Source organism: Balaenoptera ricei, chromosome 4 (assembly GCF_028023285.1).
Source record: "Balaenoptera ricei isolate mBalRic1 chromosome 4, mBalRic1.hap2, whole genome shotgun sequence".
Taxonomy (NCBI): domain Eukaryota; kingdom Metazoa; phylum Chordata; class Mammalia; order Artiodactyla; family Balaenopteridae; genus Balaenoptera; species Balaenoptera ricei.
The window spans coordinates 28,182,794-28,210,005 of NC_082642.1; the positions used below are offsets into that span (position 1 = coordinate 28,182,794).

Below are 27,212 nucleotides of genomic sequence, written 5' to 3' on the forward strand. Positions count from 1 at the left end.
ATAAACTGTATTCAAGCATCTTAAGGGGTTTTTGTTTGTTTTTGTTGGTGTTTTTAACAGTAAACATTAGCAGAAGAATAACCTCTCCAGCAGCACGTGTTCTGAAGACATGGACCCGGTGTTGCAGGGACTCAGTGAAAGAACTAGGCCTTATGTCCAGGTCTCTGGATTCTCAGTATCATGCTTCCTGCTCTAGCCCATCTATCTTTCTTCCAGTTTCAGAGCTGGCCTTATTAGATGTTTAACCCTGTAGACTTGATCTCCTGTGTGTCAGCTCCAGAGTAGTGTGTCTCTTCTTGGTCATCATTACTGTTTTTTGTAGGCTCTACTATAAATTCTGAAACTTGGCCCATCAGTTTGCTTTTATCCTGTGTATATTATTTATTAAATGCATGAAAAGAGAAAAATAAAAAGATTAAGCTGTTAAAAACATGCCCCAAATTTATATTTTTAAAAGACCAAAATTTGGTCTTTCCCACTAAAATAAACCCTTCAGAATTATCGATTATTGTTCACACAGGAACTTCTCCATCCACATATAATTGTCATCCACTTGCAGAAGGGTTTATGGTGTTCAAAATATTTTAGTTTGAAATTAGCTACAGGAGTCTGTAAAACAAAGAAGTTGAACAGATAATCTTGAGTCTAGGGAAAATACTTGTTTAAGAAATACTCCAAAAATTTAATTTGTATAATTATATAACTTAGTATGGGACATGACAGTTGCAGTGCATAGGATTCAACACACTTAGTGTTTAGACAAGTAAACAATAAAACTATCAGAAAACCCCATCATTCACAGAGGTCCAGGTCAGGAGTGATGGGCTCTGATGGGCCGGGGAGCTCAGTGGATCCATAGAATATGCAGATTTGACATTGGCGTTGTCATGTTGTAGTGCCTCTGTTTCCCTTAATGTGTGCTAAGACCATATTTATAGAGGTTCTAGCCACTAGGTCAGATTTAGAGCCTGCAGAGGTTGGGGGAAGTTTTTTGAGACATAAACTTGTTCTGAAAATGGGCCCCAAGCCTGGAGCCATTAGATAAGCCACAGACTGATAAACGTGGGGAATGCTGAGGGAAGAGATGGAGTATGCTTATGGAGCTGTAATCCTTTTCCCCCGCTATCTTCCTACCACTCTTTCTCCCCACTTAAAAAATCCCCCCCCCCCCAACTTTATAAAGGTCATTTGGTTGAATTGTTACTGAGTATTACAATCTGACGCCACATTGAGTTTGCATTTCTTTTTTGACTTCCAGGGGTTTTCTTTAACACATTTGATTCATAGTTCAGTGCAGAGATAATAGAAGAAATTGTCCTTTATAGTCAGTTAATTTATAATTCTATATCAAGAACATCACTGCTTATTTGTGTGATTCTTGGTTTAAATAGGGTTTTGTTTAATTTACACTCAGTTTGTGGTACTTTCCCCTTTAAGAGAAAGAGGTAAATCATGGAAAATGCTAATATTAGGGATTAATATTTTTAAAAGGAACTTAATATTTACACTATGCTTCAGACCCCTCACCTACTAATGATTAAAAAGATGACCCAAAATGCTAAAATAATCTCAATCACCAAGGAAATATTTGTTTGGTGTACTTTACTTACCAATGCCAAAAAGATAGACAAATAACATTTTACAGGTATTTCCAACAATAAACAGAAGAAAGGAATTTTTGCTTAATCCAAAGTTAACCAGAAAAATCCCTTTTATTAAAATACCTCTTAAATATTGCTCATCAATTTCCTGTACTTGAAACAAATTTTTCCTGAACTCCTAAGCACCATTTAGGATACATGAAGAAAGCTGATGTGCTTTATTCTTCTGTGTTACCTGAGTATGGATACAACCTTTTAACTCCTTGCTCTTTGGAGACATTGGGAGCTATTTCTGTGGAGTTGCCTGGGTAAGGATGGCAGAAGTGATTTGTAAAAACACTGCAGATGGCTCTTCTTTCCCAGGTTTTATGAAGAGAGGTGTAGAAAAGGAAGTCCGATGACACCTGCTGGTCTTTGGTGTCCGTAACCCTGTGCCCCATGCATCGCGCAGGGCCTCCCTCCCTTCCTGGGGAGTATGGCCATCTGTGGAGCCAGCTCTTAAAATTTGACATTATGTCTAAATTAAGTATTGCTACTTTGGTGTCTAGTTGTTGAAAACATTAGCCCTATCCTAAGATTAAAAATCAGTTATGTGGTCTGGATGGGAGTGAGGAGAAAGAGCCACCAGAGATGCACTTTGAAGACCTTTCCTGGTTTCACTCTGATCTCGTTTTGCATCTCTGGCGCCCCCGCCCCCCCACCAATAAGGATTTGTAGATTAAGACATGGACACCTTTATCTTTTCCAAACTCGGTGTGCACTTAAGCTTTTTAGAGCTCTGCCCGTCCTCTTTGGTGCTGCTCACTATTTACTAAAGAGCTACCTGATGGGTAACTCAGAGCTTCACCCACGACATGTGTGTCTTTACTATTCTTGTCTAAAGAATACATGGATTAGTAATAATAATAATAATAATAATAATAATGGGAAAGAAAGAATAAAAGTCTATCGAAATGGCCAGGCAGGAGGCTCTACATAATTTATGTTCTGGGGAAATATGAGTTTCTCAGTGAGTTAAGGAGGATTTGGAGCTGGGAAAAATTACCTTCTGTTTCTCACCTGTCCAAGCAAACAAACAACTGCACAAGGTGAAGGAAAGCTTCCTGCACAAGCCCATTGGCGATCCAGTCAGTCCAGACAGAGACTGGGGTGTGTTGAAATGGAATCGTCGAGGAAGGTCAAATTTTCAAAGTTACGACATACAAACGGCATCAATTTCTAGGGTTAATGTTGGGATCTCCCGAAACATTAACCTTTGGTTAAATAGATGAGCATTAATCAGTCCTAAGCTGAGAAAGAAGGCTTGGTTTATAGAAAGTGGACTGGACAGAGACCTACAATTTAAAACTCATGAGTGTTGGCCCATGTATATACACGTATACACGTTATAACATTTAGCTTCAAATTACATCTCCATTAGATTTTTCAAAAGACTCCTTTTATTCTTCCATCTTTTAATGATAACAGTTCTTGAACATACCTCGGAATTATCAGGGATTATCAGGAATGGTCAAATAAATGGACAAGATATATCTTAATACCAGAGAGTGCAAGGGGTCAAGTTCTCTGATGACCCACCACCTGTGGCCTGTTCTGCCCTCCAAAGCGGACCTCGGATGCAGACAGAAGTCCAAGTAAAAGTCATCCAACGTTGTGTTCATGAATTTAGTTATTTAAGCCCAGAGTCTTACCATGCTTCCTGAGGCTAAACTCTTCGAGCACTTCTTTATCATGTTGTTTGGGAGCCGTTTTTATCACCCTTTTCTCACTTTTATGGGATGTGTTTCTCGTAAAATTTTGAACAGTATCATCTCTGCTGCCTCTTGCTATTCTTGACAGATATTTTTTATGTTGAAAGAATTTTGCCTTCTGTAATACATCTTCTTTTAGGGTAGCTTTACGTGGTCCAGGAAGAAAGCTATACAATGAAAGAAGAGAAACCCCATAGAAGATAAATACCATTTCATCTGTAACAGATTCTATGTTAACCCGTCTTCCTAAATAATTATGCACCCATTCCTTGTTGCATCCTTCCTTCAGGGTAAGTTTATTGAGATGATTCAATTGGGGATTTACACTGAACAGGTATATTAGAAGCTGACAAATAAGATATCTTGTCAAAGTATGCAAAAGTATAATTTTAACAGCAAAGTTTCTTCTTCATGGAGTATATTCCACTCAGAAATTCATATGGTTGGCTCCTGTTTATTCAGATGTTGGTTCAAATGGTAGCTCCTTAGAGACCACCAGATGTATAGTTTTCCCTGTCCCACTCACGCAGCACAACACGCTCTTATTTTGTTCCTAACACTTATCACTATCTGATTTTTATTTACTTGTAAACTTTGTGATTTGTTCCCCACTCTTCCACCATCCCAGACAGAAAGTGTCATGAGACCATGTCTTGTCACCATAGTAACCCCAGGACCCTAGTGGAGTGCTTAGCACATGGTAGTTATAAGTATTTGTCTAGTGAAAGCATGAATGAATGCCCCTTCTTCCCTCCCTTCCTCCCATCCATCCATCCATCCATCCATCCATCCATCCATCCAAATGTTCATGCTTTATGGAAGGCACTGTGTTAGGTACAGTGGGGGACGCAGAAATAGCGCCCAGTTTGGCAGGCACACAAGGCGTTTGGTTGGGAGTCAAGAGTAACCCAACAATAAAGGGGAGCTGGGGTCAGACTCTGGGAGGCCTTGAATGCCAGACTGATGACAGGGAATCAGAAGCCAAGTGCTGACCAGAAGTCCTAGCCTGTCCAATCAAACTTTCTGTGCTGATGGAAATGTCCTATGATCTGCACTGGCCAGTATGGCAGTCACTGGTCACATGTGGCTATCGAGCACTTGAAATGTGGTTAGTGTGACCAAGAAGCTGAATTTTTAGTTTCATTTAGCTGAAAGCTAGTGGCTACTGTAGTGGACAGCACGGAAAAGGAGCCATTTCAGACCTCATCTCACAGGGAGGCAGTGGAAAGAGCCTTGGGTCCTGGAACATTCTTACATTCTAGGTCCTCTAGTTACTAGCTGAGCAGCTCTGAGCAGATCACTTAACTAGAGGGAACCTTGTTTCTTCGGGTGTAAAATGAGGACGAAAACCACCCATGTTGTTGTGAGCGACAATCGAAGTCCCATGGTGTCTGCTGGTTACAGATGAGGAGACTGAGTGTGAGGCTGCAGGAGAGGCAGAGCTGAGGCTATAATCAACTCTTCTGATAGAGTCCCGTGTGACTTCCACTCAACTAGGTTTTTATCCAGGACACTATGGAGACCTATCAAGATATTTGGAATAAGAAAGTGAAATGATAAATGTCATGCTGTCAGAAGCACCTGGATATGGGTGCAGAACCACAGGAGGGCAGGTGGCCTGGGGCAGAAGTTAAGAAGCTATGTGGAGCCTGGCACATGAGCTCTTCATAAAATTTTTAGAATAAGTGAGAGCCTGGTGGCATAAGAGAAACTAACTGAATTGTGGTCACGGGAAGAGTCATGAGAACTCCAAAATGTTGAGACCAGGAGGACAGTGGCAACATTCACCATATTCACCATGATCCATTCCTTTGCATTTGGATTTTTCTGCTTTATCCAGCTATAAATCTGATCTGTCTCACAAAAACATCACTATTTGGAAAATGAGTAAGTAGAGGATGTAAAAATAATTTAAAGTTATTTTGCTTTCCCCTTTCTCTGTCTTTGTCTCTCTCTCGCAAACACTCACTGCATAGTCTTCTTTCGTCTATAATGAGAGCTGAGGGTAAGGGAGACATCAAACCAACCGAGAAGCCTACCATTCACGTCACACAGACCCTGAGGCCTCCACACCTTATATACTGTATGTCTGGGCTTGTGTCAGTGCTACCAGGGATGTACTACATTGATCAACAAACTCCTCCCCATCACCGAGAACAGCGGCCACGGCTAAATTCCAGTGCAAATACAATTTCCTTACACCTTCCCCCATTTTGCTCTTCTCTATATTTTCTTGTTAATTTCCAGACTAAATATTATGAACTCAAATCCTCCAAAGTTGTAACTGTCTGTATGCACAAACTACAGGCCCACAGATCGTGAGGGGACATTCTTTCAGGTCTGGAACATACTGTTTCCATGGCTTGAGTTTATCTTGTCTATACTGGTCTCTCCCCTCCACCCTCATTCTCTTTCCCTTTGCATTGGATCCTTTTTATAGTAAATTTAGTTATCTTTGTTGTCTTCCTCCCTCTTTGTTAAGAAAAAGTTGTTAAATTGGTAATTGCTTCTATAGCATTGCGTTGCTATTTTTTCCCCTCAAATATTTTTATTCTTTTTTTTTTTTTTTTAATATTCAGTTCTTTTGGGAATTATTTATTTATTTATTTTTGGCTGTGTTGGGTCTTCGCTTCTGTGCGAGGGCTTCCTCCAGCTGCGGCAAGTGGGGGCCACTCCTCATCGCGGTGCGCGGGCCTCTCACCATCTCGGCCTCTCTTGTTGCGGAGCACAGGCTCCAGATGCGCAGGCTCAGTAGTTGTGGCTCACGGGCCTAGCAGCTCCACGGCATGTGGAATCTTCCCAGACCAGGGCACGAACCCGTGTCCTCTGCATTGGCAGGCAGATTCTCAACCACTGTGCCACCAGGGAAGCCCAAATATTTTTATTCTTAAAAGGGTTGAACATGATAAACACCACATCTCTGAATTCCACCTTTTCCACTGTGTCATACATGGAGTTGGTATTGGAGAAGCATTTGATAAGAATCATTTGATCACTCTGGGAATCATACAGACTTTCTGCTTTTCTTTCTCCCATTCTATATTGTTCAGATACTTCTTTGCTGATGGGTAACTTGGACAATACGTAATCAAGATAAAGAAACAGGAGTGAAATACCGTCCATTCATTTTGCAATGTGTGCCCAGCACCAGTAAAGCTTCTAGAAAGAAAGATGTGGCAACTCGGTAAAATGTGGTGGGTGGAACTAATTGTAGATTTCAATCCTCTGTGATCACAGATTCCTTCAACCATGCAGATAACCAGGAGTCAGCCCAGCTGCATTTATTTGTTGACTGGATACACTGGAGTGGAAAATGCAGGCAAGATTACTTTTATTTCGAGAATTCTTTTTAACTTAATACACATTTTTGTTTGTCTAGAAAACACACTTTGGAAAGCAGAATTACAACAGATGTATTTTCATATGGCACTGGCGACTGTGTCCATTTTTACAATTCAATTGTTCCGGTTCTGGCCTGTCATCGCTTTCAAGTCTGGCACGAGTGCTTGCCTGCCTGGATGAACAGGCAGGTGGCTTTCAGTCTTTCGCTGTCTCTGAGTGGATCTAAGTGCTTACATAGAGGCCGCCCTGCAATCTCTCCTTCGTGGGCATCTGTCTCTTGCTTGTGGTTTGGTTCAGTGTCTTTTACCAGAGAAGAACAAGCTTTTACCTGTATTTCTCAGAATCTGACAGCAGAATGATCTAATTCTCGCGTGGCAAGTCATCCTGTGTCCAGGCCTCTTGCCTCCAGGTGTTCTCATCTCCCTCAATCCTGTGCACCCCTTCTGTTGAAGAGCTCAGGCAGGCAGTTTCAGAAGCAGCCGTGTGCTTGTTACCTTTTATTATAGTCTTTGGTTACTTAGAGAAGGCCTGGGGAGTCCCAGCCTAACACAGGGTCAGGGAGTCACTGATGGCAGTGTGGATTCCTTATGCCCCAGCATTTCCTGACATTTCACCATTCCAGGTAGGTGGGAGAATCTGAGCCTCCAGTGTATCTTAGGGCAATGTGCAGAAGCGGGAAGAAACACAGGGTGGGAATGGTTCCCAAAAACGTCTTTAATTTGTATAGGCTGGCTCCCGCACCTGCCCTTGCAATTATCTATAATATGTGGAGCCTGATCCCCATGCAAATACGAAGCCCCTTTCCACACTGCCAGACACCTGCAGCAGGGGGAGCCCTGCTCCTCCCGGACTGACCGCACAGGCCTGTTTAGACCTGACTTCAGATGCATTTGCTGCTGGACAGTTCCCCTGCTTCCCAGCAGGTGAGAGGTGAGAGGCTTCTTGGAGCTTCTGGAGCTGGGGCTCCCGGGCCGGGGGTGGGGTGGGGGGGAGGGCCTTGGGCCCCATCGCCACACAGGAATGCACACACTGCACAGTAGGAGAAGCCACACTGTCAGAGGCACCTGTCTAAGTGTGATTCTCAGGGGCTGGGGCACTCTGATTTCAGTCAGATGTGGGGCACGTATGCGTGTGTTAGCATGATTTACGCTGAAACAAACAACCACCAAAAATCCCCACTCTCTTAACTGCTTGATTTCAATGATTTTTAATTAAAACATAAGTAATATTCATACATGCAAAGGCTATGATGTATATGTATATTATTATTTTAAAATAAATTTTGCCTTTGTTGCTGATAAATTTTTTTTAATTAAGATATTTTAAAAAGTAAATTCTACTCTTATTCCATTCTTTGGGTATATTCTATTTTTTTCTATAACATCGCTTTAAAATATATATATTTTTTAAATTAAAAAGCAGCTTTTACATCTTTTAAAAAAATTGAAGTATAGTTAATTTACAATGTTGTGTTAATTTCTGTTTTTTTAACTGTATTTTTTATTGAAGTATTTTAAAAATTTTAGTATATATATATATTTTTTTATAAAGTTAGCATTCACCTTTTTTTTAAAATTTAATTTAATTTAATTTTATTTATGGCTGTGTTGGGTCTTCGTTTCTGTGCGAGGGCTTTCTCTAGTTGTGGCAAGCGGGGGCCACTCTTCATCACGGTGCACGGGCCTCTCACTGTCGCGGCCTCTTCTGTCGCAGAGCACAGGCTCCAGACACGCAGGCTCAGCAACTGTGGCTCACGGGCTCAGCTGCTCTGCGGCATGTGGGATCCTCCCAGACCAGGGCTCGAACCCGTGTCCCCTGCATTGGCAGACAGATTCTCAACCACTGCGCCACCAGGGAAGCCCTAGTATATATTTTTTTCTATTACACCTTAAGAGTAATGTTTAGCTCATTAGCTTTTAGAGTTTAAAAAAATTTCCCTAACGTACTATGGAAAACACTATGGAGGTTCCTCAAAAAATTAAAAATAGAACTGCCATATGATCCAGCAATTCCACTTCTGGGTGTTTGCCTGAAGAAAATAAAAACACTAATTTGAAAAGATACATGCACCCCTATGTTCCTTGCAGAAAAATTCATAATAACCAAGGTATGGAAGCAAACTATGTATCCATCGACAGATGAATGGATAAAGAAGACGTGGTGTATATAGACACAATGGAATACTACTCAGCCACAAAAAAGAATGATATAATGCCATTTATAATATGGATGGACCTAGAGGGTATTATGCTAAGTGAAATACGTCAGACAAACACCATATGATTTCACTTATATGTGGAATCAAAAAAAACAAACAAAACCCGCAGAAACAGATTCCTTGATACCAAGAACAAACTGGTGGTTGCTAGAGAGGAAGGGGAGGGAGGATGGGCGAAACAGGTGAAGGGGATTAAGAGGCACACACTTCCAGTTATAAAATAAATAAGTCACGGGGATGAAATATACAGAATAGGGAATATAGTCAGTAACAGTGTAACAATTTTAAATGGGGACAGATGGTAACTAGACTTATAGTGATCATCTGATAATGTATATAAATGTTGACTCACTATGTTGTACACTTGAAACTAATATAACATTGTATGCCAATTTAAAAAATTTCCCTAACATAAGAAATAAAACTGTAAACTTTCCTAAAATATGAATTCTGAAGCATCCCACAAGTTTTGGCACGTAATATTTTGATTATTATACAGTTCTAAGTAGTTTTAAGTTTTCACCATGATTTTTGTCTTATTAGTTATTTAGAAATGTGATTTTGATTAAAAAACATATGGGCTTAAAAATATTGTTTATTAATTTCTAACTTAATTGCACTGTGATCAATTTGGACTGTATGAAACCAGTTCTTAGAGATTTGTTGACACTTGCTTTATAAGTTAAAAACTGCACAATGAACACCTGTACACCCTCCACGCTGATGCAACAGTTGTTAATGTTCCGTGTGTTCAGAATGTCTCATTCTTCTGTGCAGGATTCTATACGAGTCTATTAAATCAAGCTTGTTACTTATGATTAAATCTTTATATCTTTAATTTTTGTCTGCTTGACCTAACAGTATTCAAACTGATGTAGCGAAATCTCCAACTCTGATCATATTTTAATGCCAATTTCTCCCTTTTCAATTTCCATATTGTATATTTCAAAATTATTTTACAACCCTCTTATAAATTTAGAATTGTTGTATCTTCTTCGTGAATTAAACACTTATCATCATGTACTGACCCTCTTTATCTCTACAAAATGGTTTTGTTTAAGAGCATATTTTATAGGACTCACTTCACTTAGAAACTAATACAACATTGTAAATCAACTATACTTCAATAAAATAAAATGTTTTTAAGTATATTTTATCTGATATTAATATAGCTTTTCCAGTTTTCTTTTTAAAATATTTGCCTGTTATACTTTTTCCCATGATTTTACTTTCAACTTTTCCATGTCCTCCTTTTGTAGCTGTGTCTCTTGAAAACAGTTATACCTGGATTTTATTTTGTTTTCTTAAATCCGTCACTCTCTAACTGGAACTGGCATGTTTAGTCGTACATTTTTGTTATAATTACTGATATATAGAAGTGGATTGGATTCTGCTGTCTTACTTTGTGCCTACTACTTGTCCTTTTTTTCCTTTCTTGCTTTTTTATTTAAAAATATTATGTTGTTGTTTGTTTTTATTCCATTTTCCCTCACTACATTTTGTGTAGTTAGCTACTTTTAATTTTTTTTCATGTGTGCCCCCCAAAATTTTAATGTATTTTTTTTTAAACATCTTTATTAGAGTATAATTGCTTTACAATGGTGTGTTAGTTTCTGCTTTATAACAAAGTGAATCAGTTATACATATACATATATCCCCATATCTCTTCCCTCTTGCGTCTCCCTCCCACCTTCCCTAACCCACCCCTCTGGGTGATCACAAAGCACCGAGCTGATCTCCCTGTGCTATGCGGCTGCTTCCCACTAGCTATCTATTTCACATTTGGTAGTATATATATGTCCATGACACTCTGTCACTTCGTCCCATCTTACCTTTCCCTTTCCCCGTGTCCTCAAGTCCATTCTCTATGTCTGCGTCTTTAATCCTGTCCTGCCCCTAGGTTCTTCAGAACCGTTTTTTTTTTTTTTTTTTAGATTCCATATATATGTATTAGTGTACGGTATTTGTTTTTCTCTTTCTGACTTACTTCAGTCTGTATGACAGACTCTAGGTCCATCCACCTCACTACAAATAACTTAATTTCGTTTCTTTTTATGGCTGAGTAATATTCCATTGTATATATGTGCCACATCTTCTTTATCCATTCATCTGTCGATAGACACTTAGGTTGCTTCCATGTCCTGGCTATTGTCAATACAGCTGCAATGAACATTATGGTACATGACTCTTTTTGAATTATGGTTTTCTCAGGGTATATGCCCATTAGTGGGATTGCTAGGTCGTATGGTAGTTCTATTTTTAGTTTTTTGAGGAACCTCCATACTGTTCTCCATAGTGGCTGTATCAATTTACATTCCCACCAACAGTGCAAGAGGGTTCCCTTTTCTCCACACCCTCTCCAGCATTTGTTTGTAGATTTTTTGATGATGGCCATTCTGTTTGGTGTGAGATGACACCTCATTGTAGTTTTGATTTGCATTTCTCTAAAGATTAGTGATGTTGAGCATCCTTTCATGTGTTTGCTGGCAATCTGTATATCTTCTTTGGAGAAATGTCTATTTAGGTCTTCTGTCCATTTTTGGATTGGGTTTTTTGTTTTTCTGATATTGAGCTGCATGAGCTGCTCGTAAATTTTGGAGATTAGTCCTTTGTCAGTTGCTTCATTTGCAAATGTTTTCTCCCATTCTGAGGGTTGTCTTTTCACCTTGTTTATGTTTTTCTTTGCTGTGCAAAAGCTTTTAAGTTTCATTAGGTCCCATCTGTTTATTTTTGTTTTTATTTCAGTTTCTCTAGGAGGTGGGTCAAAAAGGATCTTGCTGTGATTTATGTCATAGCGTGTTCTGCCTATGTTTTTCTCTAAGAGTTTTAGAGTGTCTGGCCTTACATTTAGGTCTTTAATCCATTTTGAATTTATTTTTGTTATGGTGTTAGGGAGTGTTCGAATTTCATTCTTTTACATGTAGCTGTCCAGTTTTCCCAGAACCACTTATTGAAGAGGCTGTCTTTTCTCCGCTGTATATGCTTGCCTCCTTTATCAAAGATAAGGTGACCATATGTGCGTGGGTTTACCTCTGTGCTTTTTATCCTGTTCCATTGATCTATATTTATGTTTTTGTGCCAATACCATGCTATCTTGATTACTTTAGCTCTGTAGTATAGTCTGAAGTCTGGGAGCCTGATTCTTCCAGCTCCGGTTTTCTTTCTCAAGATTGCTTTTTCTATTTGGGGTCTTTTGTGTTTCCATACAAATTGTGAACTTTTTTGTTCTAGTTCTGTGGAAAATGCCAGTGGTAGTTTGATAGGGATTGCATTGAATCTGTAGGTTGCTCGGGGTAGTATAGTCATTTTCACAATGTTGATTCTTCCAATCCAAGAACATGGTATATCTCTCCATCTGTTGTATCATCTTTAATTTCTTTTCATCACTGTCTTATATTTTCCTGCATACCGGTCTTTTGTCTCCCTAGGTAGGTTTATTCCTAGGTATTTTATTCTTTTTATTGCAATAGTAAATGGGAGTGTTTCCTTAATTTCTCTTTCAGATTTTTCATCATTACTGTATAGGAATGCAAGAGATTTCTGTGCGTTAATTTTGTATCCTGCTGTTTTACCAAATTCATTGATTAGCTCTAGTAGTTTTCTGGTGGCATCTTTAGGATTCTCTATGTATAGTATCATGTCATCTGCAAACAGTGACAGCTTTACTTCTTCTTTTCCAATTTTGATTCCTTTTGTTTCTTTTTCTTCTCTGGTTGCTGTGGCTAAAACTTCCAAAACTATGTTGAATAATAGTGGTAAGAGTGGGCAACCTTCTCTTGTTCCTGATCTTAGAGGAATTGGTTTCAGTTTTTCACCATTGAGAAAGATGTTGGCTGTGGGTTTGTCATATATGGCCTTTATTATGTTGAGGTAGGTTCCCTCTATACCTGCTTTCTGGAGAGTTTTTATCATAGATGGGTGTCGAATTTTGTCAAAAGCTTTTTCTGCATCTATTGAGATGATCATATGGTTTTGCACCTTCAATTTGTTAATATGGTGTATCACATTGATTGATTTGCATATATTGAAGAATTCTTTCATTCCTGGGATAAACCCCACTGGATCATGGTGTATGACCCTTTTAATACGCTGTTGGATTCTGTTTGCTAGTATTTTGTTGAGGATTTTTGCATCTATGTTCATCAGTGATATCGGCCTGTAGTTTTCTTTCTTTGTGGCTTCTTGGTCTGGTTTTGGTATCAGGGTGATGGTGGCATCCTAGAATGAGTTTGGGAGAATTCCCCCCTCTGCTATATTTTGGAAGAATTTGATAAGGATAGGTGTTAGCTCTTCTCTAAATGTTTGATAGAATTCGCCTGTGAAGCCATCTGGTCCTGGGTTTTGTTTGTTGGAAGATTTTTAATCACAGTTTTAATTTCAGTGCTTGTGATTGGTCTGTTGATATTTTCTATTTCTTCCTGGTTCAGTCCCGGAAGGTTGTGCTTTTCTAAGAATTTGTCCATTTCTTCCAAATTGTCCATTTTATTGGCAAATAGTTGCTTGTAGTAATCTCTCATGATCCTTTGTATTTCTGCAGTGTCAGTTGTTACTTCTCCCTTTTCGTTTCTAATTCTATTGGTTTGAGTCTTCTCCTTTTTTTTCTTTTTTTGATGAGTCTGGCTAATGGTTTATCAATTTTGTTTATCTTCTCAAAGAACCAGCTTTTAGTTTTATTGATCTTTGCTATAGGTTTCTTCATTTCTTTTTTATTTATTTCTGATCTGATCTTTATGATTTCTTTCCTTCTGCTAACTTTGGGGTTTGTTTTTGTCCTTCTTTCTCTAATTGCTTTAGGTGTAAGGTTATGTTCTTTATTTGAGATTTTTCTTGTTTCTTGAGGTAGGCTTGTATTGCTATAAACTTCCCTCTTAGAACTGCTTTTGCTGCATCCCATAGGTTTTGGGTTGCCGTGTTTTCATTGTCGTTTGTTTCTAGGTATTTTTTGATTTCCTCTTTGATTTCTTCAGTGATCTCTTGGTTATTTAGTAGTGTACTGTTTAGCCTCCATGTGTTTGTATTTTTTACAGATTTTTTCCTGTAACTGATATCTAGTCTCATAGCATTGTGGTCAGAAAAGATACTTGAAAGGATTTCAATTTTCTTAAATTTACCAAGGCTTGATTTGTGACCCAAGATATGATCTATCCTGGGGAATGTTCCATGAGCACTTGAGAGGAAAGTGTATTCTGTTGTTTTTGGTGGAATGTCTTATAAATGTCAATTAAGTCCATCTTGTTTAATGTATCATTTAAAGCTTGTGTTTCCTTATTTATTTTCATTTTGGATGATCTGTCCATTGGTGAAAGTGCGGTGTTAAAGTCCCCTAGTATGATTGTGTTACTGTCGATTTCCCCTTTTATGGCTGTTCGCATTTGCCTTATGTGTTGAGGTGCTCTTATGTTGGGTGCATAAATATTTACAATTGTTATATCTTCTTCTTGGATTGATCCCTTGATCATTATGTAGTGTCCTTCTTTGTCTCTTGTAATAGTCTTTATTTTAAAGTCTATTTTTTCTCATATGAGAATTGCCACTCCAGCTTTCTTTTGATTTCCATTTTCATGAATATCTTTTCCATCCCCTCACTTTCAGTCTGTATGTGTCCCTAGGTCTGAAGTGTGTCTCTTGCAGACAGCATGTATACAGGTCTTGTTTTTGTATCCATTCAGCCAGTCTATGTCTTTTGGTTAAATCATTTAATCCATTTACATTTAAGGTAGTTATCGATATGTATGTTCTTAATGTATTTTTAAAAGAGTCTTCAATAGCCTAACCACCAGCCCAAACAACACAAATTCCTAGAACATTTTAATTCCATTCACTTCCCCATGACATATTATTGCCCCTTTTTTCAGTGCTGTTTTTTTTTCCCTTTAAAGCTCAAGGCTTCGTTTTTTAATAACAAAAGATAATTTTATTGTTCAATGTCTTTTCTCATGTTTAAATAATTAATATTTATTAATACTTATATTTATAGTCTTAGTACAACTTGTTTTTTCTGTTAAAGCCACCAATGGCCAAATGTTTTATTTTCATAGCTTTGTTAACAAGTACAGCTTTTTGGTAACCCCACAAATTTGATGTTACTATTATTTAAAAGTACAACACTTATTTAGATTTACCTAAATATTGACAATTTTTTAATCATCTACTATTCTTGCATCACAGCCTTCCTTCTGTGGTCTTTATTTTCCTTAATGCACATATTTTTTTTTTTTTTTTATCCTGGGGCCCCTGCATTAGGAGCACAGAGTCTTTTTAAAAATTAATTAATTAATTAATTAATTAGGCTGCCTTGGGTCTTAGTTGCAGCATGAGGGACCTTCGTTGTGGTGCATGCGCTTCTCTCTAGTTGTGGTGCACAGGCTCCAGAGCGTGTGGGCTCAGTAGTTGTGGTGTGTGGGCTTAGTTGTCCTGGGGCATGGGATCTTAGTTCCCCTACCAGGGATCTAACCCATGTCCTCTGCATTGGAAGGCAATTCTTAACCACTGGACCACCAGGGAAGTCCCTGAAGTACATACTTTAGAAGTTCCTTTAGCAAAGGTCTTTTTGTGATGACCTATTGTTTTTGTCTTTCTAAATTGCCTTTGTTTCACCATTTTTATTTTTTATAAATTTATTTATTTATTTTTGGCTGCATTGGGTCTTTGTTGCTGCACACAGGCTTTCTTTAGTTGTGGTGAGCTGGGGCTACTCTTCGTTGTGGTGTGCAGGCTTCTCATTGCGGTGGCTTCTCTTATTGTGGAGCATGGGCTTTAGGTGCGAGGGCTTCAGTAGTTGTGGTGCATGGGCTCAGTAGCGGCGTGTGGGCTTAGTTGCTCCATGGCATGTGGGATCTTTCTGGACCAGGGCTCGAACTTGTGTCCCCTGCATTGGTAGGCAGATTCTTAACCACTGCACCACCAGGGAAACCCCCATTATTTTTGAAAGACAGTTTTGCTAAGTTGGCAAAATTTTATTCCCACTATTTAAAATGTTCTCAATAGTTTTGTGGCTTCTACTACTGCTACTGATTATTCAGCTGCCAGCCTAATTATAGTTTCTCTACAGATGTCCTACTCTTTATTTCTGGCTGCTTTTAAGTTTTCTTCATCCTGGTGTTCTGCATTCCCCTACACCATTCCAACTGCTGTTTCTTTCTATTTATTCTGACTGTTATACCTTGTCTTTTCTTCATCTTTTAATTCATGTCTCTCATAAGTTCTTGAAAATGATCTTACCTTTATGTCTTTGAATACTGTCTCTCATTTGTTATTTCTATTTCATCTTTCTAGAATTCCACTTAGCTATAGGTTAGATCTTTCCAATCTGTTCTGTCTCTAAACTGCTTATATTTATTTATCTTCTTTGCATTCTGAGTAATTTCTTCAGCTTTATTTTTCCAGTTCATTATGTTTCTCTTCAGATGTGTCTGTTGATCTGTTTAATCCATCCACTGAGTTTTACAAGTTATCTTTTTACTTTGAAAATTGTCAAATTCACAGAATATTATAAAGATCAGAGAACCATGAATAAATACTGGTATATCTTTTATCTAGATCAGTGGTCCCCAACTTTTCACCAGGGACTGGTTTCGTGGAAGACAATTTTTCCATGGACGGGGGTTGTGGGGCAATGGTTCAGGTGGTAACGTGAGCGATGGGGAGCAGCAGATAAAGCTTTGCTGGCTCTCCCGCTGCTCACCTCCTGCTGTGCAGCCCTGTTCCTAACAGGTACTGGTCCTTGGCCCAGGGGTGAGGGACCGCTGATCCAGATGGTTCTCCACCTGTTACCATCTCACTACTCTGTGTGAGTGTACACATATATACATATATATATCTATATACACACATATATATGCATACACACACTTTACTTCCTTTTAGGAAACCATCTGAAAGTAGGTTGCAGCCACCATGCATGTTACTCTTTTTTTTTTTTTTGGTGGGTTTATTCAGGCATATTCCACTCTAATTCTTTATGTTGTTGTTTTGTTTTTTTTGTTTTGTTTTGTTTGTTTGTTTTTTTATACTGCAGGTTCTTATTAGGCATCATTTTTATACACATCAGTGTATACATGTCAATCCCAATCGCCCAATTCAGCACAATACCATCTCCACCCCACCGCAGTTTTCCCCCCTTGGTGTCCATATGTCCATTCTCTACATCTGTGTCTCAACTTCTGCCCTGCAAACCGGCTCATCTGTACCATTTTTCTAGGTTCCACATACATGCGTTAATATACGATATTTGTTTTTCTCTTTCTGACTTACTTCACTCTGTATGACAGTCTCTAGATCCATCCACATCTCAACAAATGACTCAATTTCGTTCCTTTTTATGGCTGAGTAATATTCCATTGTATATATGTACCACCACTTCTTTATCCATTTGTCTGTTGATGGGCATTTAGGTTGCTTCCATGACCTGACTATTGTAAATAGTGCTGCAATGAACATTCGGGTGCATGTGTCTTTTTGAATTACGGTTTTCTCAGGGTATATGCCCAGTAGTGGGATTGCTGGGTCATATGGTAATTCTATTTTTAGTTTTTTAAGGAACCTCCATATTGTTCTCCATAGTGGCTGTATCAATTTACATTCCCACCAACAGTGCAAGAGGGTTCCCTTTTCTCCACACCCTCTCCAGCATTTGTTGTTTGTAGATTTTCTGATGATGCCCATTCTAACTGGTGTGAGGTGATACATCATTGTAGTTTTGATTTGCATTTCTCTAATAATTAGTGATGTTGAGCAACTTTTCATGTGCTTCATGGCCGTCTGTATGTCTTCTTTGGAGAACTGTCTATTTAGGTCTTCTGCCCATTTTTGGATTGGGGTGTTTGTTTCTTTAATATTGAGCTGAATGAGCTGTTTATATATTTTGGAGATTAATCCTTTGTCCGTTGATTCATTTGCAAATATTTTCTCCCATTCTGAGGGTTGTCTTTTCGTCTTGTTTATGGTTTCCTTTGCTGTGCAAAAGCTTTGAAGTTTCATTAGGTCCCATTTGTTTATTTTTGTTTTTATTTCCATGACTCTAGGAGGTGGATCAAAAAAGATCTTGCTGTGATTTATGTCAAAGAGTGTTCTTCTTATGCTTTCCTCTAAGAGTTTTATAGTGTGCAGTCTTACATTTAGGTCTCGAATCCATTTTGAGTTTATTTTTGTGTATGGTGTTAGGGAATATTTTAATTTCATTCTTTTACATGTAGCTGTCCAGTTTTCCCAGCACCACTTATTGAAGAGACTGTCTTTTCTCCATTGTATATCTTTGCCTCCTTTGTCATAGATTAGTTGACCATAGGTGCGTGGGTTTATCTCTGGGCTTTCTATCTTGTTCCATTGATCTATGTTTGTGTTTTTGTGCCAGTACCATATTGTCTTGATTACTGTAGCTTTGTAGTATAGTCTGAAGTCAGGGAGTCTGATTCCTCCAGCTCTGTTTTTTTCCCTCAAGACTGCTTTGGCTATTCGGGGTCTTTTGTGTGTCCATACAAATTTTAAGATGATTTGTTCTAGCTCCATAAAAAATGCCATTGGTAATTGGATAGGGATTGCATTGAATCTGTAGATTGCTTTGGGCAGTATAGTCATTTTCACAATGTTGATTCTTCCAATCCAAGAACATGGTATATCTCTCCATCTGTTGGTATCATCTTTAATTTCTTTCATCAGTGTCTTATAGTTTTCTGCATACAGGTCTTTTGTCTCCCTAGGTAGGTTTATTCCTAGGTATTTTATTCTTTTTGTTGCAATGGTAAATGGGAGTGTTTCCATAATTTCTCTTTCAGATTTTTCATCATTAGTGTATAGGAATGCAAGAGATTTCTGTGCATTAATTTTGTATCCTGCAACTTTACCATATTCATTAATTAGCTCTAGCAGTTTTCTGGTGGCAGTTTTAGGATTCTCTATGTATAATATCATGTCATCCACAAACAGTGACAGTTTTACTTCTTCTTTTCCAATTTGTATTCCTTTTATTTCTTTTTCTTCTCTGATTGCCGTGGCTAGGACTTCCAGAACTATGTTGAATAATAGTGGTGAGAGTGGACATCCTTGTCTCGTTCCTGATCTTAGAGGAAATGCTTTCAGTTTTTCACCATTGAGAATGAAGTTTGCTGTGGGTTTGTCATATATGGCCTTTATTATGTTGAGGTAGGTTCCCTCTATGCCCACTTTCTGGAGAGTTTTTATCATAAATGGGTGTTGAATTTTGTCAAAAGCTTTTTCTGCATCTATTGAGATGATCATATGGTTTTTCTTCTTCAATTTGTTAATATGGTGTATCACATTGATTGATTTGCGTATATTGAAGAATCCTTGGATCCCTGGGATAAATCCCACTTGATCGTGGTGTATGATCCTTTTAATGTGTTGTTGGATTCTGTTTGCTAGTATTTTGTTGAGGATTTTTGCATCTATATTCATCAGTGATATTGGTCTGTAATTTTCTTTCTTTGTAGTGTCTTTGTCTGGTTTTGGTATCAGGGTGATGGTGGCCTCATAGAATGAGTTTGGGAGTGTGCCTTCCTCTGCAATTTTTTGGAAGAGTTTGAGAAGGATAGGTGTTAGCTCTTCTCTAAATGTTTGATAGAATTCACCTGTGAAGCCATCTGGTCCTGGACTTTTGTTTGTTGGAAGATTTTAATCACAGTTTCAATTTCATTGCTTGTGATTGGTCTGTTCATATTTTCTGTTTCTTCCTGGTTCAGTCTTGGAAGGTTATACCTTTCTAAGAATTTGTCCATTTCTTCCAGGTTGTCCATTTTATTGGCATAAAGTTGCATGTAGTAGTCTCTTAGGATGCTTTGTATTTCTGCAGTTTGTGTTGTAACTTCTCCTTTTTCATTTCTGATTTTATTGATTTGAGTCCTCTCCCTCTTTTTCTTGATGAGTCTGGCTAATGGCTTATCAATTTTGTTTATCTTCTGAAAGAACCAGCTTTTAGTTTTATTGATCTTTGCTATTGTTTTCTTTGTTTCTATTTCATTTATTTCTGCTGTGATCTTTATGATTTCTTTCCTTCTGCTAACTTTGGGTTTTGTTTGTCCTTCTTTCTCTAGTTTCTTTAGGTGTAAGGTTAGATTGTTTACTTGAGCTTTTTCTTGTTTCTTTAGGTAGGCTTGTATAGCTATAAACTTCCCTCTTAGAACTGCTTTTGCTGCATCCCATAGGTTTTGGGTCGTCGTGTTTTCATCGTCATTTGTCTCTAGGTATTTTTTGATTTCCTCTTTGATTTCTTCAGTGATCTCTTGGTTATTTAGTAACGTATTGTTTAGCCTCCATGTGTTTGCCTTTTTTACGTTTTTTTCCCTGTAATTCATTTCTAATCTCATAGCATTGTGGTCAGAAAAGATGCTTGATATGATTTCAATTTTCTTAAATTTCCTGAGGCTTGATTTGTGACCCAAGATGTGATCTATCCTGGAGAATGTTCCGTGCGCACTTGAGAAGAACGTGTAATCTGCTGTTTTTGGATGGAATGTCCTATAAATATCAATTAAATCTATCTGGTCTATTGTGTCATTTAAAGCTTCTGTTTCCTTATTTATTTTCAATTTGGATGATCTGTCCACTGGTGTAGGTGAGGTGTTAAAGTCCCCCACTATTATTGTGTTACTGTCAATTTCCTCTTTTATGGCTGTTAGCAGTTGCCTTATGTATTGAGGTGCTCCTGTGTTGGGTCCATATATATTTATAATTGTTGTATTTTCTTCTTGGATTGATCCCTTGATCATTATGTAGTGTCCTTCCTTGTCTCTTGTAACATTCTTTACTTTAAAGTCTATTTTATCTGATATGAGTATAGCTACTCCAGCTTTCTTTTGATTTCCATTTGCATGGAATATCTTTTTCCATCCCCTCACTTTCAGTCTGTATGTGTCCCTAGGTCTGAAGTGGGTCTCTTGTAGACAGCATATATATGGGTCTTGTTTTTGTATCCATTCAGCAAGCCTGTGTCTTTCGATTGGAGCATTTAATCCATTCACGTTTAAGGTAATTATCGATATGTATGTTCCTATGACCATTTTCTTAATTGTTTTGGGTTTGTTTTTGTAGGTCCTTTTCTTCTCTTGTGTTTCCCACTTAGAGAAGTTCCTTTAGCATTTGTTGTAGAGCTGGTTTGGTGGTGCTGAATTCTCTTAGCTTTTGCTTGTCTGTAAAGCTTTTGATTTCTCCATCAAATCTAAATGAGATCCTTGCCGGGTAGAGTAATCTTGGTTGTAGGTTCTTCCCTTTCATCACTTTAAGTATATCATGCCACTCTCTTCTGGCTTGTAGAGTTTCTGCTGAGAAATCAGCTGTTAACCTTATGGGAGTTCCCTTGTATGTTATTTGTTGTTTTTCCCTTGCTGCTTTCAATAATTTTTCTTTGTCTTTAATTTTTGCCATTTTGATTACTATGTGTCTCGGCGTGTTTCTTCTTGGGCTTATCCTGTATGGGACTCTCTGCGCTTCCTGGACTTGGGTGGCTATTTCCTTTCCCATGTTAGGGAAGTTTTCGACTATAATCTCTTCAAATATTTTCTCTGGCTTTTTCTCTCTCTCTTCTCCTTCTGGGACCCCTATAATGTGAATGTTGTTGCGTTTAATGTTGTCCCAGATGTCTCTTAGGCTGTCTTCATTTCTTTTCATTCTTTTTTCTTTAGTCTGTTCTGCAGCAGTGAATTCCACCATTCTGTCTTCCAGGTCACTTATCCGTTCTTCTGCCTCAGTTATTCTGCTATTGATTCCTTCTAGTGTAGTTTTCATTTCAGTTATTGTATTGGTCATCTCTGTTTGTTTGTTCTTTAATTCTTCTAGGTCTTTGTTAATCATTTCTTGCATCTTCTCAATCTTTGCCTCCATTCTTATTCCGAGGTCCTGGATCATCTTCACTATCATTATTCTGAATTCTTTTTCTGGAAGGTTGCCTATCTCCACTTCATTTAGTTGTTTTTCTTGGGTTTTTTCTTGTTCCTTCATCTGATATATAGCCCTCTGCCTTTTCATCTTGTCTATCTTTCTGAAACTGTGGGTTTTGGTCCACAGGCTGCAGGATTGTAGTTTTTCTTGCTTCTGCTGTCTGTCCTCTGGTGGTTGAGGCTATCTAAGAGGCTTGATGGGAGGCTCTGGTGGTGGGTCCATGTTACTCTTAAATACTTCAGCATACCGCTCTCAAGAAAAAAGACATTCTCTCACACAAACATGATACTATTACCACACATAAGGAAATTCACATGAATCAATAATATTACCCAACATATTGTTCATACTCAAATTTCCCCAATTATCCCCCAAATGTCATTAATATAAGCTTTTTTTCCTAATCTAGGATCCAATCAATGTTCACACCACTACATTTGGCTGTTATGTCTCTGTAGTTTCTCCAATTCTAGGACACTACCTCACATCCCTCTGCTGTTCATGACATTGAAACCGAGGAAGAATATAGGCCGGCTGTTCTGAAGAACATCCCATATTCTGGATTGTCCAATGGTTTCCTCATTATTAGACTTGGGTCAAACATCTCCAGCCAGAATCCCACATGGGTGATACTGTATCTCCCCCTGCCTCCCCTCAGGAGACACATAGTGTCAGATCCTGGTTACAGTGGCTACGGCCATACCTCACCATGTAAAGGCACATTTCCCCTCTGTCATTAATAAATATGTGAGGGGTTCTGTGGTACTGTAAATAGCCTGCCCCCCAACTTGTCACCCACTGGTTTTAGCATTCCTTGATCCTTGCCTGACTCAGTTATTACAATAGGGATTACAAATTGGTAATTTTCTAATTCTACCACTTTTTCTTTATTTATTAGCTAGTATACGTCTATAAGAAAGAACTTTTCCTCCCTTCCTCTCTTTTTGGGTCTCTAGATAGATTTGTGGATTTTTAAAATTCAATGTTGTAATCCATTACCATCATTAGTCTTTCTGATGTTCAAATTGTTCAAAATTGGGCCAGTGGGAACCCTTTCAAGACAACTCCTTTGTCCTTTTGACATGACAGTTTTTGCTACTTTCTTGCTTTCTGGCATAACAAATGTTCCAGGCTCACATTGTACTTTCCCTGTTACAGCCTAGGATTAGTTATTTCTCCAAGAAACCTGGTTCCTTTTAGTGGGGAATGATACTTAGAAACCAAGATCTGGTTATCAGGTCCGCTCATTGCCACTGGGGTGTCCCATTGGTTGTTTTATTTCAACACTTAGATTTTCTATTTTAAAAAACTCTTATTTGATTGTTTTCAGATCAACCTGGTCATTTTTTATTATCTCTCGTTCCCTCAAATTATATTTTATTATCATGTAGTGGTAGATTTTGTCCAAATAGGATAGAGAAGAGGGAGAAAAGGAGGAGGAGGAAGGGGGCACATTCATTTATCAAGTAATACCAAGCAGGTAATACCTTTGCAACTGGCGCAGGGGCTGCTGCAGATCTGCAGAGCTGAGTCTGTAGCACTTTGCTTTGATGTTTATTGGTGGATATTTGTTGATTGCACCTAGGAAGAAAAAAAAATATGTGAGGGGACTCTTATTCACAGCAATTAACATTACAGCAATCTGCTCTGCATGCAAATTGTCCCTTCACTCTTTTCAACATCCATCAGAGGAAGACACCAACTAAGGTGGCCATATGAGATGAAAGCAGATTTCTCAGGGTAGTCTCTAAAATAGGGTTTAGAAAATGCATGACTGTCAAATTTATAGGTGGAAAAGTCACCTTACTTTTCCATAAGATGCCCTTAGCTGCTAAAGTCCATCAAACGTTAGAGGAGAAATCACAAGCCCATCCTAACAGTCTAGCCTCTGACATGAACTAATCAGAATAGTTATTTTTTACTTGCTCCTTTGGAATATTAAAATGCAAAGGGAAAAGGATATTTCCTTTATGGTCTCCATATCATTAACAACAACAGTAACCACAGTGCCATCTTGGGTTTAATTCATTATAATTCATTTCATCTGAAGTATACAATTTTTCATATATGAAAGCATGCCTCTTCCCACACCAGTTAAACATTAAAAAACCATTTTTTGATGAGAAACTTTAAAAAATACATTATTATTTCCTTGAAGCATTTAATTTAATTGTGTGTTAAACACGATTAAATCTTTTCCTGGTGGTCCCAGGTCGTCATAAGTAGCAAGTTGGTCCTGGGCTGTGATCCAGCACTACCTTCTGAGCTGCTATTGTAGATTGGGCTGTGTGTTTCTAGACTGAGTGGCCAAGACTGTGATGTTTCCTTTATGAATATCTGATTTTTAATTATCTGTCTTAACTCTAAGGTTGTCAGTCAGTAGTTTTGCATAGAAAATATGTCGATTCTGATGTGAACTGTGTCTGATAGCCAATTCTGTCACAGTAGTGTGATAAAAAAGAGTCACTTAGAGAGGGAGCTAGACTGGGATGCCTAGGAGGGTAAGGACCACATCTGTTTTGGTCCCTCCTTGATACCCCATACCTCAACAGTGAGTGGCTCAGAGTAGGTACCTAATACATACATGTTAATGTTGAGGGGTGAGTGTGGGTCTGGGGACCTGCTATTGAATGGAGCATGTAGGATTGAATATGATTATGTTAAAGTCTTTTCAACTTTTTGTACTTTCACAGCTATAGTTTAAAGATTGGAGATTTCTAGATAGTTAAAGTCTTAGAAAACTTTAAACCCCAAATAATTCTTCTTAAAACATCTCCTCTTCTTTCCGTGGGTGATGGAGGGGGTGTCATTTATCTAATCATATAGTTTGACTAGTTACCATGAAATACCACTGAGAATTTTGCTGAGCTGGGGAAGGAAATTCCATCTTAACTTCCTTTCAACTTTCTGCCTCATAAGGAGTATTTCTTTACAAGTTGCTGAGAGTCTTTCACGGTGTTCTTTTGTTTTACCCTTACAAATGCCTTGTGATTTCTTTTTTCAGAATGACCCCTGGCCTTCATTTATTATTTCCCTTATTTATTTCCAGCTCCTCTTTCTGGATCCTATTCCAGAACCCATCCACACAAATTTCATTCTGGGAGGACCTGCTCCTATACCAGTATTTCTCAATCTATAATGTACATATGAATCGCATGGGGATTTTGATAAAATGCAGATTCTGGAACAAAATGTCTGGGTTGGGGCCTGCAATTCTGCATTTTTCACAAGTTCCCAGGTGATGCTGGGATGTTGGTCCTAGACTCACACCTAGAGTAGCAGAGGACCAGAGGACATGACATTAGTCCTGCCAACCATTTCCCAAGGCTCCTCAGACCTCCCTGACCCTGACTAGTCCGTGTCTTTGCAGCCTTAATTGGTCTCACCATGAATGTCAGTGACAAGTTTGAGACACAGTCAGAATTTTCCTTAAGCTACACTGGGTGCCCTTTAGCCTGTGTGTTCACTTTCCTTTATCTGTACTCCAAAAGGAAATTCACCACAAAAATGATCAGAAATCTGACAGTGCTTTTCTTCAACCTCCAGAGTCATATCAGGACATAGCTTCTCTTAATCCATCCTGTTGCATTCAAAATTAATTGCATACTTTCAAGGCAAGCTCACTCCAAGAAATACAGCCCACTTTTCTTTTTCATGGGCACCAGTTACACTAATTACTGGCATCATAAAAACTCATTAACAAAGCTAAGAAAGTTTTGCAAGGATGTATCTTTTATTCTGACAGGTAAAATGGTATCTCCTAATACTTCAAATTCTGCCTTTGGAACTTGTAAAAGCAAAGCCAAGGATTGTTGAATTTTTCTCTGGCTCTCTCTTTTGGGGTGTTAACCGGTCAAACTTTCCATCAAAGGGCAGCGTGATAATGTTACATGCCAAGGGTTTCTACTTTGTAGCTAACATCCAGGTTGTGACATCACACCCCCAGACTGTGCTGCTCCATGTAGACAGATATGCGAGCAACTGCTTGTTATGATTGTTTCTCCATAGGAACCAGAAGCATAAAAAAAAATGAGCCAGAAAATTCAATGCTTAGAAATCAGAGGCTTCCTCCCTCCACATCCATCATTACATATTTTCCTTGCTGACCCTGCAGACAGCAACTCTGTCTTGAAGACAGAGGTTTCCAAGAATCCATGTCAACTCATCAGCCCTTCTTTGGGGAATACCAAGTATACTCTTAATGTGTAAGAAAGAACAGATTTTATGACTTACGCCTGACTGAGCTTATAAAGGCCTTCACAAACTTCACACCATATCTATGGTCAGGCTTATGAATGCGGCCAAGCTGGACCAAGTGGTGATCCAAAGGGTAGCTGGCTAGATCTTCCAGTTCCTGGTCGTTCCAAGAAGGGCCAAGAGAAAACACAAATAAGGCATAACCTTGACACTTGGCTCTCAAGGATTCTTTCTTTAAGGTTTCCCTATCCAAGTGACTGGTTTCCCCAGCAGATATCACAAAAATGACTTTATTTCTTCTCAGATTGGGTGTACTCAAGAAGACATTGTTCAGAGTCCACTGTAAGGCATGACCAATAAAAGCATCTCCATTGAGCTGCTGAACTGATTCTTCCACGTGCCTCTTCATGAGGCGTTTACTCTTGTAGGTGGTAAGGTTGAATTCACTTCTAACGGGACTCCTCTGAGTGTTGGGTAGGAAGTGGGGGGGAGCGTGGCTTAATAGGGCCACCCGGTCTCCAGTGACAGAGGTCTCAGGCTCTGGGGTGATTTCAAAGTGATCTAACAGTGCTCCCAGGAAGCCTCTTATCTCTTCAAATTCTGCATTTCCCACATGCCGGGAGCCATCCAGAAGGAAAGCAGCGTCCATGTAAGATTGCACAGCGAGTGGTCTGGATTGGTCGCAAGAAGCATCCGGCTTGCATACATCTGCAGACCAAAAGTCACTTAGGGTTACTAAACAGAAACGGACAGAAAAGGAAGAGATAGCATCTCAAACATTTCAACATTTGGAAGCTGCATAATCTTTGATGTTAAAGTAGTAACTAAATGACTTTGAGGTTAGCAACAGGAAGATTTCCTAGTACATGGTTTTCACTTTGATTCCCAAAATACAGATTTTTATACACAGCCCGTGTCTTGAGTTCCATTCACTAATATTATCTGACTTTTTAAAACTAGGTTGCTTTCAACAGAAGTTTCATCTTGGCTCTGCTTTAAGTTTATAAAGATTGAAGTGGACAATTCATCTCATGATTGTACATGATATACTGTATCATGACATAAAAACTAATGATCTCTCTAATTGACAATATACAGATTAAACCAATGACCCCTATCATCCCACGCACACTGCTTTACTATGAAAAGTAACCCGCTTAAAAAGTAAGAGTGAAAAAAGCAATGCATCTTTTATTTCAATTTAAATAAAGG

At 38.6% G+C, this 27,212-nt stretch overlaps 1 protein-coding gene across 1 annotated transcript in view; it reads right to left on the minus strand.

Moving 5' to 3' along the window:
• Positions 1 to 3,075: 3,075 nt before the first annotated feature.
• Positions 3,076 to 27,212, minus strand: part of LOC132365243 (collagen alpha-6(VI) chain-like) — a 170,802-nt gene continuing 146,665 nt past the window's right edge. The window contains exons 35-37 of the mRNA XM_059921934.1: positions 26,037 to 26,708; positions 23,291 to 23,384; positions 3,076 to 3,519 (exon numbers count right to left, since the gene is read on the minus strand). Of these exons, the coding sequence (XP_059777917.1) occupies positions 3,267 to 3,519; positions 23,291 to 23,384; positions 26,037 to 26,708 (1,019 nt within the window). The 3' untranslated portion in view covers positions 3,076 to 3,266. The remainder of the gene's footprint in view (positions 3,520 to 23,290; positions 23,385 to 26,036; positions 26,709 to 27,212) is intronic.